The following is an 11,731-nucleotide window of genomic DNA, read 5'->3' on the forward strand; positions in this document are numbered from 1 at the left end:
GACGAAGCAAAATCTTTGAGAAATTTTGATTAATCAGAGATTGAAAAAAAGGATGATAACATCCATAAAAGCAAAGATCGATATATCAGACAAAAGAATAGTTATTTCTCGCATTATAAGATTAAAACTAGTTTTTTTTGCCCCGAGGTGCCGGAGGCACCTGCTAAAAAAACTGGTTTTAATCTTATGATTGTACATTTCTATATTCGTAGAAAACTGGATATAATACGATGCTAGACAAAGTTTTTTCGTATGGATAAGAACCGGTTCCTATCCACCGGATTCGAATGAATACGAGAAAATGATTTATTGATATTTTAAATTATATATTTTTTTAATGCCATTAATAACAATTAGAATTGAAGAATTAATTATTTTACACAATTAAATTTGAATATTATTATTAAACACTTTTCTTCATTTTAATGTTAATTTAAAAAAAATAGAGGCATAATTCTTTATTTTATTTTGGTGGAGTTTTTATGTTGATGAATTTATTTTTCAGTTTTAAATAAAATTTATTAAAGATTAGGTATGGGATTTAAATTTTTTAAAATCTTTTATGATAATAAAAAATATGCCATGATTTATAGATTTGGAGATTTTTATCGATCCTCATGGTGGAATGAAGGTTTACTTATTTTCTCTCCCAAGCAGGGGCATAATTCTCCTCGAATGTTATTGTTGGAACAAAACCTAGAAAAACAAATCCTATTAGTTCGCCCATCAAATCACTTGCCCAATTTTTTTCTGTAGGTTGTTAAAACTAAGTTTGGGCCGAATGTCCGGATATCCGGCCATTTTTAATATCTGGCCGGATACCTAATATTGAAAATATCTGGATTTCAGATATTCGGAAATTTGTAATGCCGGATATCCGGTAATTTGCCAGATTTTCGGCTGGATAAACCGGATATCCGATATAATATTATAAATCAGCCGGATATCCGGTATCCGGGCCAACCCTAGTCAAAACAAGGTTGGTTGACTAGCTTTCCCTTCATTACATTGAAAAATGTTTGTAAGTGGCAGCAGCTACTAACATAGGTGAATAAGAGCGAGTTGTTAATTATTAAGATATACAGACAAACATACCATGGTTACAGAGTAGCTTAGCTACACTGCAATAGCCACATGAATAGCAATAGCCATAATAAGTGACGGAGTCTTGCAACAGACTGACAAATCTAAGTTGAAGCAAAGCTGCTCGACAATAACTACCCTTATATCTAACGTCATAGAGAGTGACGTTTCGAAATAATATCAGGACGTACTTACAGAGCTTAGTGTAGAGCAGCTACGCAGGTAAAACTATACCTGTATCGTCATACACATAATAGGAAACGGTCAGAAGTCTTCCATCTGTCATCGAGGCTGACAGACGGAAACACCACAGAGTTATAGAGCAGCTGCGCCATAGCTCTGTGGTACCGCACTGAGTTACGGTGATGAGAATTCGAGTTCAAACCCATGCATGTTGCAATCACAACATGTTGTCTCGAATTCTCTAATGTGTATTCACGCAACCTCCCCCAGTTGCGTTGGAAGGGAGATTGTTAGGTAGTTTGGATGCCTATAATCAAGTGTATAATACCATCACTTCCCTTAATTCCAGGCTCCTCTGAGGAGAGTGTCATTCATTACGGTGACTTAATCTGGGACACCTGCCATACTCAAAACCGGCGAGGGTGAGGTAATAACGAGGAGCTCTCATGAGACAGCGTGTCAAGTCATACATGAACGTGGAGCCTAAGCTGGCCCTGGTGGCTATACAAAAGTGTCTCAACATACTCCAAGAGTCTTAGGTCCAAACCCTAAGAAACTATGGCTAATCAAACAAACAAAAAAAAACAAGAGCAGCTGCGCTGGTAATAAAATGTATACTTTATTCTGATATAATAGGTTACTGTCATATGATTACCTATTGCCATTGAGACAGACAAGCGGACATAGTTATAGAACAGCTGCGACAATGGTATAACTATTCCTGAATTACCATCCAAATAACAGGTGATGGTCAATGAAATATCTGGCATCAAGACAGACGGAAGGATGTACCCTAATTATAGAGCGGGCTTTGCTGGTAAAACTATACCTGAGTCTCCATCCACATAATATGAGACAGTCATGAGTCTTCCATCTGGCATCAGCACGGAATACGAGCCATCCACACGACCTACAAATTAAACAAGGATGGAAATATCAATTAAAAGCTAAGCGCTCGATAGACAAACGGAAATTAGCAAACATAGCACAGATTCTAAATAAGAAAATAGATTTGAATTCAAACACAGAAAATCGAGATACTAACGTTTTTAAACTTGAATATAAATAGAGCTGTTTTGCTTATTACTTAGTGTCTAACAGTCAATAAATTATCATTTTAAAACATTTGATGTCAAAATTAAAAAGCAACATGTATTAAATACATATGGACTTTTTAATGGCAATATTTTAGCTGTTTTTACCTGGATTTTCCTCCAGAGCTTGTTCGTCCTGGGTCCAGTAGATTCCATTTGGATCTGCCTCTTGTTCACTTACACGGTTTGTAAACTGATACTAAAACAGAAATGAGCTGAAGAACGTATCTTTACTTTTGTGATTTTGTTTTAACCCATTAGTGACGAGCAAACAAAGTTCAAAGTTTTGATTCACCGGGCTTCAATATAATAGATTTTTTCAATAATTACTCAACAGAATTTGAACCTGTCACCTCCCCAGTGATGAAGGGATGCGCTACTTGTTAAGCCACGATTGCGGGTAAACTATGTATACTTCAGGCAGTATTAAGACAAGAAACTTGATAGAAAAAGTAGACTGAAGAGGCTGTATGATAATTGGAGAATTTAACCTCAGCTACATCTAAGTACAGGACTGTCTGCTGGATAAAATGACACTAATGATAGAGTAGCTGCTTTTCAAGGACGTCCATGCATTTTTCGAGTGGGTTAAAAGGTTTTTTTTTGGGGGGGGGGGGGGAGGGGGGTGTTATCTAGTGTATTTAAAACAAATTTAAAGGTTTCAAAGTTTGAGGGGTGTAAACACTAAACACCCCGATACAACCCCCCCCCGCCCTTGATCGTCTATGGCTGCAGAATTAAAATCTTACAGGCATAGGCGGGAGGTCTTCATCCTCTTTCTGTGGCAGAGGTGAGGTGGACACAACGGCTAGCAGGCTAAATACAATTAGCAGAGCTACTCCTCTCATCCTGTAATGGATATAGTATAGACGTGGATATCAGGACAGGGGAAAAATTGTTGTAAATTTAGGTTTCTAATATATGTAACTAATTTTTTGGTCAGTTCGTTCATACGGTAGGGGAGGGGATGGGGTAAAAGTAGTGAATGGAGGTACCGGTATCTTAGCCCGCTGCGAATTTCACTGTATTAGAAAAGATGAACATCCAAGTAATGATAAATCCATTGTTTTGTCAAATATATGGTTGATAACTTTGTGTTGACAGAAATGCGATTGTATGGCCAAATAAGCAGTACCCCCCCCCCCCCTTGGATTGTTGAGTAAGCGGGTACATTTTTACAAACAAGTTGACCTAACTTTGGGTACTTTTTAAAAACCTATTTGTTTAAAACTATTAGCGTCAAATTTTTTCAACCAAAATAAAATATACAAAAAGGGTTAATTATCAATAAGCTGAGAAGTAGTAACATTATTCACTATTAAACAAGGATGACAACATCCATAAAAGCGAAGCTCTGAAATGGAAGGACAAACGAACATTAACACTTGTATACTGTTAGAACTGAATATTAATGCATATGTCTATAAAAAATTGTAAGTAAATTTGTTGCAAAACTGATTAAATCCATGTTACTGTTTAAGGACATACTGACGTTTGATTATAGAGATGCTTCGTTCATAAAACTATACCTTGATGTAATAGGAATCAGTATTTAAAGAATCAAATGAATAGGATAATTTTAACATACAAAAATTTGTTGTCAAAAAAGTAAAAAATCAGCTTGTTTTAAATGGACGTACGGACTCTCCGGTAACGATTATAATGTTGCTCCGCTTCTGAGTCGTACCTAACTGTAATAAAAATCAGCACGCAAAGTTTGAAATCGATAGGACAATTATAACCTGTTTAAATTAACGAAAAGAGCTAACTGTAACGGGCGGACGAACCGACCCTAATTATAGAAAATCTTCGCTTTTAAAAATGATAAAAAAGTTAGGGCGGCCACCTAGCACAGTATTTTTATGTAAACTGTAAATAATTTGGGGGAAGGGGGTTTGGATAGTTTTTGTTGTTGTTGTTTTTTGTTTTTGTTTTTTACTTTAGGTAAGGTTTAGGTAGTTGGCCCTGCAGTGTTAATGCACCGCCCGTACATGCCCCAAAGGGGTTAGGCAAGGAATAAAAACTAACCCAATTTCCATTCATTTTATTTAAAAATCAAGAGCTTCTTTGCTCGCTTGGCACTTCATGAAAGATGATTAAAGTCCCTCGACAGATTATGACGTCATACGATATAATAACCAATGAGAGGCCAGCATAAATTTTACCATTGGTCAATTACAGTGTATACTGGCCCCTTATTGGCTATTCTATCGTATGACGTAAAATCTGTAGAGGGACTTTAATCATCTTCCACTTTATGGAAATGGCAATAATGTGATAAAACCATTACTTCACATTCTTCCTCGCTACAATCTTCCAAATTTAAAGTATGAGTAATCCTTATACTAAAGTAACAGGATGTCTGTATGTTTGTCTGTGTGTTTGTGTGTCTGTACTGAAGGCCTCCCTAGATGCCTCTAGGGGCGTAGCCGGCCGATAGTTTAATACATTGCAATATTAGTTTTAATTTTTCATCAAAGAAAGCCTATTTTATTTTGGATGATTTCTGTTTGAAAGAAAATTTACAGTGACTTTCATTTTGCAACTACCGCGCAATAATGTAAAGATAAAATCAGGAATAAAACAATGGCCGATGAATTGATGTACATCGCCAATGATTATACACAAATTAATCCTTTGAGTAGATTACAATTAGTGGTTGAAACGTAAAGACACTAAACTTAATGAAACAGCCAATCAAAAATCAGTAAAAGTCCCCAAAGTTGTTCAGCCTTCGAAAAATCTTTAGGGATTAGTGTAATAAACAGCCCACTGTCCCCTACCTCCCTGGAGATAAAATAGAATTTCCAGTAAGGCTTTTAAAACCGCTGGATTATAATCGGTTCTCAGCCATTCTGATAAATAATGTATACCATTATATAGACAATTTTCCACGAACATTGAAATAAAAATCATTAAATTGTTTTTAATCTTAATATTTTTCATTTCCATATCCGCGGAAAGCTGCCTATACTACGATACGATAAATAAATAACTCTTACCTTGTCTGTGTGAAGGTTTGTTGTGAAATGAGTCGGAAAAGAGTGAGTGTCTTGCCTCAATGATTTTCTTCAACAAATTTTTCGTGCAATTTCCTAGTTTCCTTCATAGTTGTCGGCAACTACACCTCTCACACCCCTTTTTTTTATTAGCAAAGCTAATCAACAATTTCAGGGAGTAAAGGATGGGACATTGGGCAATTTAAGAGTTTTTGCTGAAAGGCAATGAAAAGCAGATTTATCCAGAAAATTTGAAGAAAAATTTGATTACCAGTACATCACAATGTAGTAAACATTCTATAATTAATCACTAAAATATTATATAAAAACTGCTTCTAAAATTCAAGAATAGTTTATTCTTGCTTTATGTGGATATAAAATGTACAATTATAAGATTAAAACCAATCTTTTTAGCCCCAGAAATGCTGAAGGCACAGGCTAAAAAATACTGGTTTTAATCTTATGATTGTACATTTTTATATTCGTAGAAAACTGGATATAATATAATACTGCACAAATATCACAGAAGAGTTTGTATCAATGAAATGATATTACCATGGAAAAAAATAATTGTGAAAACCAGCTAAAATAATTTAATTCCATATAAATTTTTGTCTGCTAGAATTTGCTTTGATTTTTTTTATTGATTTTGCCTGCTATGATCATAACAAATTCAGCAGCAAATGCATGCTAGTCCCCAAAATCTTGCTAAATCCTTGACAAACACCTGTGGCCTGTCCCCAAGTTTTGAGACCCCTGATAATTGAATATTCGAAACATTGTCCCATCCCTGCAACAATTTACTTTGTCTGTCCGTCCTAACTCTATTAGGAAAATGGATTTCTTGACTGCTATTTAAGATAAACTGCTGTGTTTTTGCTAGTATACCTCTCCAGTTTACTATGATAAATCTGCCTTTTCATATTGTCCGCTTGTTAACATATGATTTGTTTGTGCTTTGTTATCTTCTAGAGAAAATTTTTGCAAATAATGTTAATCGCAATAGAGAAGTGGATATCTATCTAAAAGAATAAAACCTGTGTTATCTTGTAAGGATGGGATTCTCCTTCAATTTAAGCATCATCCACGTGTAATGGAATAACATCCATCAAACAACCAAACCTTTTATTGCACAACCTTTTTTTGAGAAGTCCTAACTGTGCATGGTAGTGAGGGGCCAAGGCATTCCCTCTTCTCTTACTACTTACTAACTCACGTGCACCTGACATAGCAGCAGTAGGAACCATTTTTAATGTCTTTAGTTATGATACCGTGTTGGCCCAAGATTCGAACCAATCACCTCTCAGGCAACAAGCGGATGCGATACGTATTGAGCCACGATCGCGGATAAACTTGCAGGAAACTATACTTATGTATATCATAGAAATATGTGGGTAGATTATTTTTCACGAATTACTTTTAGGGGAAATTGACATTTTTCTTAACACGTACAAACCCTGGTAACCTTTGAAGTATAATGTTGACTTCCAATTTCAATGATTTAATTTTTTTTAAAATTGACTAATAATGGATATGATCTTATAAATGTTGAATTGCATAAAAGCTAATGCCAGGTTTCTTGCTAAAATGACGCACATCACAAATAACGAATTACAAAACAAAATTACCCTTTTCCCTTAGATCACAGTAATAGTACAAAATTTTATTCACTTATAGATTGTGCAAATTAAGTCAAGTTCTTAAATATGATAAGCTTATGATAATTAAAGAATGTGAAAAAACCTAAGTGGGACCCTCTCTGGGAATACCAAAAGTATTAGATTTACAAAGTTTTTGTTGATGTAATAAAGGCATCCACGTTTAACAGGGCAAACACATAACTCAAATTGTAATAGTTCCGCTTAACAGAGTAGATATTTTTTCTTTGATTAAAAAATATTAAATGTACTTAATATTTTGAAAAATCATTGTTTGTTTCATCAAGTAAGATGTTTACAAACAAGGATGACAACATCCATAAAAGCGAAGCACAGAAACGGTAAGACAAACGGACATTAATACTTGTATAGTGTCAGAACTGAATAATCAGAATATAAATGTATAAGAGTCAACGCAAAATTGTAAGTACATTTGTTGAAAAACAGCTTGATTCAGGATAATGTTTATGGACATACTTACATTTTTAGGACTTGATTATAGAGTTGCTTCGCTTATTACATTATACTATGTTGTCCCAGGAATCAATACACCAAAAATCAGATCAATCGGATGATCAGATCACATAAAAATTTGTTGTTAAAAAAGTAAAAAAATCAACATGTTTAAAATGGACGTACGGACATTTTGGTGATGATTATAGAGTTGCTACGCTTTCTAAATCGTACCTAACTATTAAAGGAATCACCATGCAAAATTTGAAATCGAAAGGACAATTCTAACATGCCTAAATTAACGAAAAAAGCTATCCGTTACGGACGTACGGACGGACCGACCCTAATTATAGAAAAGCTTCGCTTTTAAGACCGACCCTAATTATAGAAAAGCTTCGCTTTTAAGACCGACCCTAATTATAGAAAAGCTTCGCTTTTAATAAATTATGTAAATAATATTTTTTAATCTTTAAGAAATTAAAGAACTACGTATTATTTTAGATAGAGTTGGTACAGAAAAAATACTATGGCAATAAGTCTAAGAATTTTGTTTATAATTAGAGGCAAAACAGGTGTTCTTAAAATTAAATATCACTCCCTGTTGTTCCAAAGTTTCTTTTGAGTGATTTCAGCAGTTTATTTTTAACAATATAATTTAATGATATAAATCCGGGAGGGTGTGGACAATGACAATAAAACCACAACACAACCCTTGCTTTCTAAACTACAAAAGGCAGACTTTTGCACACATGAAATTGAAAGGGTTTATAAATTTTTTATCCTAACCCTGGGTCAATGATTATAATTCTGACGTTAACTTTCACGTGCAGGCAAAAAAAGCTGTAGCAAAACGCCATCAAAACCTATTAAAGCCTTTTTTTAACTCTCAAAGAGCACAGCCTCGAGATTTTCATTCTAATAAGTCAATCCTATATAATTTTGGTTAAGGTATGAAACAATGCGGGGGGGGGGGGGGGCTCTAACCCTGTGGTGCCAATTGCCTAACCCTGCGGGTCAATCACCTAACCCAAAACAACCTATCAAAGCCATTTTGAAAATACGACGAATAGCCCCTTGAGGGGCGTTGACACGAAAGGGACTATACCCTAATATTTTTTATGCTAAAATCTTTTTCTCGGTTTAAAAAAAAAAACTAATTTTATTCTTTTACAGATTCATAATCATTTTATCTTTATTTAAAAGTTATTATAAATTGTAATATTTGGAAATGATTGTCCTTATTTTGGAATAATATAAAACTTAGTTGTATTGTTAGGGCACCTTTAAGTTTGTGAAAGCCATCTTTTTTTTATCAAAACAACATCCTGTTAAAAAATTAAGGGGAGGCTCAAAAATTGAAGACATTTCTCGTATTCTGAGTATGGAGGGCAAAAGCAGAAAATATCGGTTTTATTCGTCGTTTCCCACAAAGTCCCTTGAACCAAAATTGAAAATAAGGAGGAGGGATTGTTGTTTATTAATGTAAATAAGGTTAGGTTAGGTTTATTGGGTATTAGGTAGCCCCACAGTGTTAGGGCCTTTCGAAAAAGACTTAAATGCACGCATAGAAAGACATCTTCTTGGATAAGAATTTACTAACATTTAACTATTTTTCTTTAGCAGAAGTCACCAAGGGCGTCCAAGCCTTTTATTCCTTTTTTTCGGGGGGAGGGTTGCGAAATCTTTATGTTGGGAGGGGGAATTTAAATTAAAGGATGGTGGGCTAATACCCTTCTAAAGTTGAGTGTAAAATATATATTTAAGAAGAAGTAGAATTGTAATATATTAATTTTTTTTTTTTTGGGGGGGGGCGTGCCAAAATTATTTTTTTAGGGATTATTAATTGTTTGGAGGTGGGAGGGTAAATACCCACTCCTAAAAGGCTTGGGCTGCATACGGCACCCCCAAGGTAGGGATAAATTTATATGTGAGGGTAATCATCACTTTAACCCCCCTGGACGTTCTTGGGGGGCGGGAGGTAGGGATGCGGGGGTGGGGGGATAATGAGTACTGCAGATTAAATTTCACAACATAGCAAATTCATCAATAATTAACTTTAAATTACAAATTATAATCAAAATTATTTTTTTATTTGAAATACTTTTGTTACAAAATATAATTTCCTTTGACAGTGGGAGATATATTACTTGGCTTTAGAAGAACAATTTTTATTAAAGAAAGCGATCTATCATAATGAAAAATTGCTTCTTTAACAGTGAACCTTCTATTTAATTTAGCAAGTTCGTCATTCTGTATTAGCATTGTCCACGGTCATGGTAGCAAAGAAATTATTATTGCTTTGACAACTGGTGATTAATTTATACATCCCTCCAATTATGATCAACAAAATACCCCTTTTCCAATTTAAAATCATTGGTAGAATATTGCAAACACTGTTAATTTAAACAAAACCATCAAAATTTATTAAATGTCTCCAAAGTTTTTAAGGAAGCAAGAAAAAGGGGCTCCACAGATTATGACGTTATACGATAGAATAACCAATGAGAGGCCAGCATAAATTTTACCATTATTGTATACTGGCCCCTCATTAGCTATTCTATCGTATGACGTCATAATCTGTGGGGCCACTTTTTCTTGCTTCTTTTTTAGTCAATGAATGAGAAAATGTGTTTATAAAAGTTTGGGTACTAGTATAAATTCAGGAATAAGGTATAGCCAACAAGCGAATAAAATCTAAAGTAATATTTGGGGGGCAAACGGAGAGGTCGTCAATTTTACGATGTGTTGCCCCCCAACGACAGCTGAAAAACACGTATAGGTTTATGATTTTTCCTCGAATTAATTTCGTAATTGGTATTAGCTGGTATAAATAACAGTTCCATGCTCTTTTTGATAGTAGACATCCTTGTTTAAATATCCTTTCTTAGCAACAAGATTTTGTATTTTTGGTTAATGTAATCATGCAAATAATTATGATTATTTACAGTCAAAATAACAAATATAATATTTGTGGATTTTTTCTCAATATGATTCAAAGCAGGAATATGGTATATAGCCAACAAGCGAAATAAATCTAAAATAATACTTGGGGGGCAGACAAAAAAGGTCGTCAATTTTACAATGTGTTGCTCCCCCCCCTCCCCAACGACAGATAAAAATCACGGATAGGTTTAGTGATTTTTTTTCTGGATTAATTTCGTTGTTGGTATATGCTAGATTCAAATATCTTCTACATTTGGAATGTGCCCGTAAGCGCTTTTGTTCGTAAGAATCTGCAATTTGACAGCATATGAGGATTTATTTATTTTTTTTTATTTTTATGGTTATTGACTTAAATTTATTTCATTCGCATAATTATAAAATTAAGAATACAAAATGGCCAAAAAATTTTTTTTTTTTAAAGCGAAGCTTTTCTATAATTAGGGTTGGTCCGTAACTTTTCCCGTTAATTTAGGCATGTTACAATTGACCTATCGATTTCAAACTTTGCATGATGATTCCTGTAATAGTTAGGTACGATTTAGAAAGCGTAGCAACTCTATAATCGTTACCAGAATGTCCGTAAATCCATTTTAAACTTGATAATTTTTTATGTGATATAATCCTTCGATTGATCTAATTTTTGGTGTACTGATTCCTATTATAATTTATAAGAGAAGCATCTCTATATTCAAGTCCCAAAAATGTATGTATGTCCTTAAACTGTATTCTGTGTTTAAAGGGACTGTGAACGAGAAAATTTCTCATCAGATTATCAAACCTTAACATCATCTCATTCATATATTCTCAAACATAGGGCAAAACTGTCTCTCGTTTCCTTAAAAAACGGCTTTTTCCATCGATTTTTACTAAGTCCAAGATTGGGGGAAAAATTTCCGGACTATATAAATGTGCAGTTAATTGTCTTTTTTTCCTTCTATAGCTAAAACTAAACTTTTTGACATAGTTCTCTAACGGTTAAGCTGACTTTTAACATAATACTTGCTTTAAACAAATGTATAGTTACTTAGAAATTGATAAAATAAGCAATACTTTTTGTTGAAAACCAAATACAATAACAAAGCTAGAAACAGGTTTTTTTTATTAGTAACTGTATCCAAGTAACTTTAGATGGCCCATCTCTCGCCCACCTTTAATTACAAATTTGTAAATAATAAAGGTGCAATATTTCTTTATTAACAGTCTGATAAAAGTGTAAACTAATTCTCCAAAGTGGGCTATTAATTGTCTAACACAATAAAAAAGGATATTATTATTTTAAACAAAATCTAAGATTCAACCCTTTGTAGACAGTGAGGTA

At 34.0% G+C, this 11,731-nt stretch overlaps 1 protein-coding gene across 1 annotated transcript; it reads right to left on the bottom strand.

The window, feature by feature from the left end:
• Positions 1-611: 611 nt before the first annotated feature.
• Positions 612-5,501, bottom strand: LOC145324719 (uncharacterized). The gene is made up of 5 exons (XM_080167321.1): positions 5,363-5,501; positions 3,110-3,209; positions 2,469-2,559; positions 2,096-2,176; positions 612-696 (listed from the first exon to the last, which is right to left on the bottom strand). The coding sequence occupies exons 2-5, from the start codon at positions 3,206-3,208 to the stop codon at positions 638-640; spliced, it is 330 nt and encodes a 109-aa protein (XP_080023447.1). The 5' UTR covers position 3,209; positions 5,363-5,501; the 3' UTR covers positions 612-637.
• Positions 5,502-11,731: the final 6,230 nt, after the last annotated feature.

This window comes from Acartia tonsa, chromosome 7, assembly GCF_053477335.1.
Source record: "Acartia tonsa isolate MP-2025a chromosome 7, ASM5347733v1, whole genome shotgun sequence".
Lineage (NCBI taxonomy): Eukaryota > Metazoa > Arthropoda > Copepoda > Calanoida > Acartiidae > Acartia > Acartia tonsa.

Excerpts from the sequence above, each read along its gene's own strand:
- LOC145324719 (XM_080167321.1), bottom strand. The coding sequence starts at position 3,208 with ATGAGAGGAGTAGCTCTGCTAATTGTATTTAGCCTGCTAGCCGTTGTG. Across the intron at positions 2,560-3,109 it reads AAGACCTCCCGCCTATGCCT|TATCAGTTTACAAACCGTGT; the intron begins GTAAGATTTTAA and ends TTTCTGTTTTAG. Across the intron at positions 697-2,095 it reads TTATGTGGATGGAGACTCAG|GTTTTGTTCCAACAATAACA; the intron begins GTATAGTTTTAC and ends TTGTTTTTCTAG.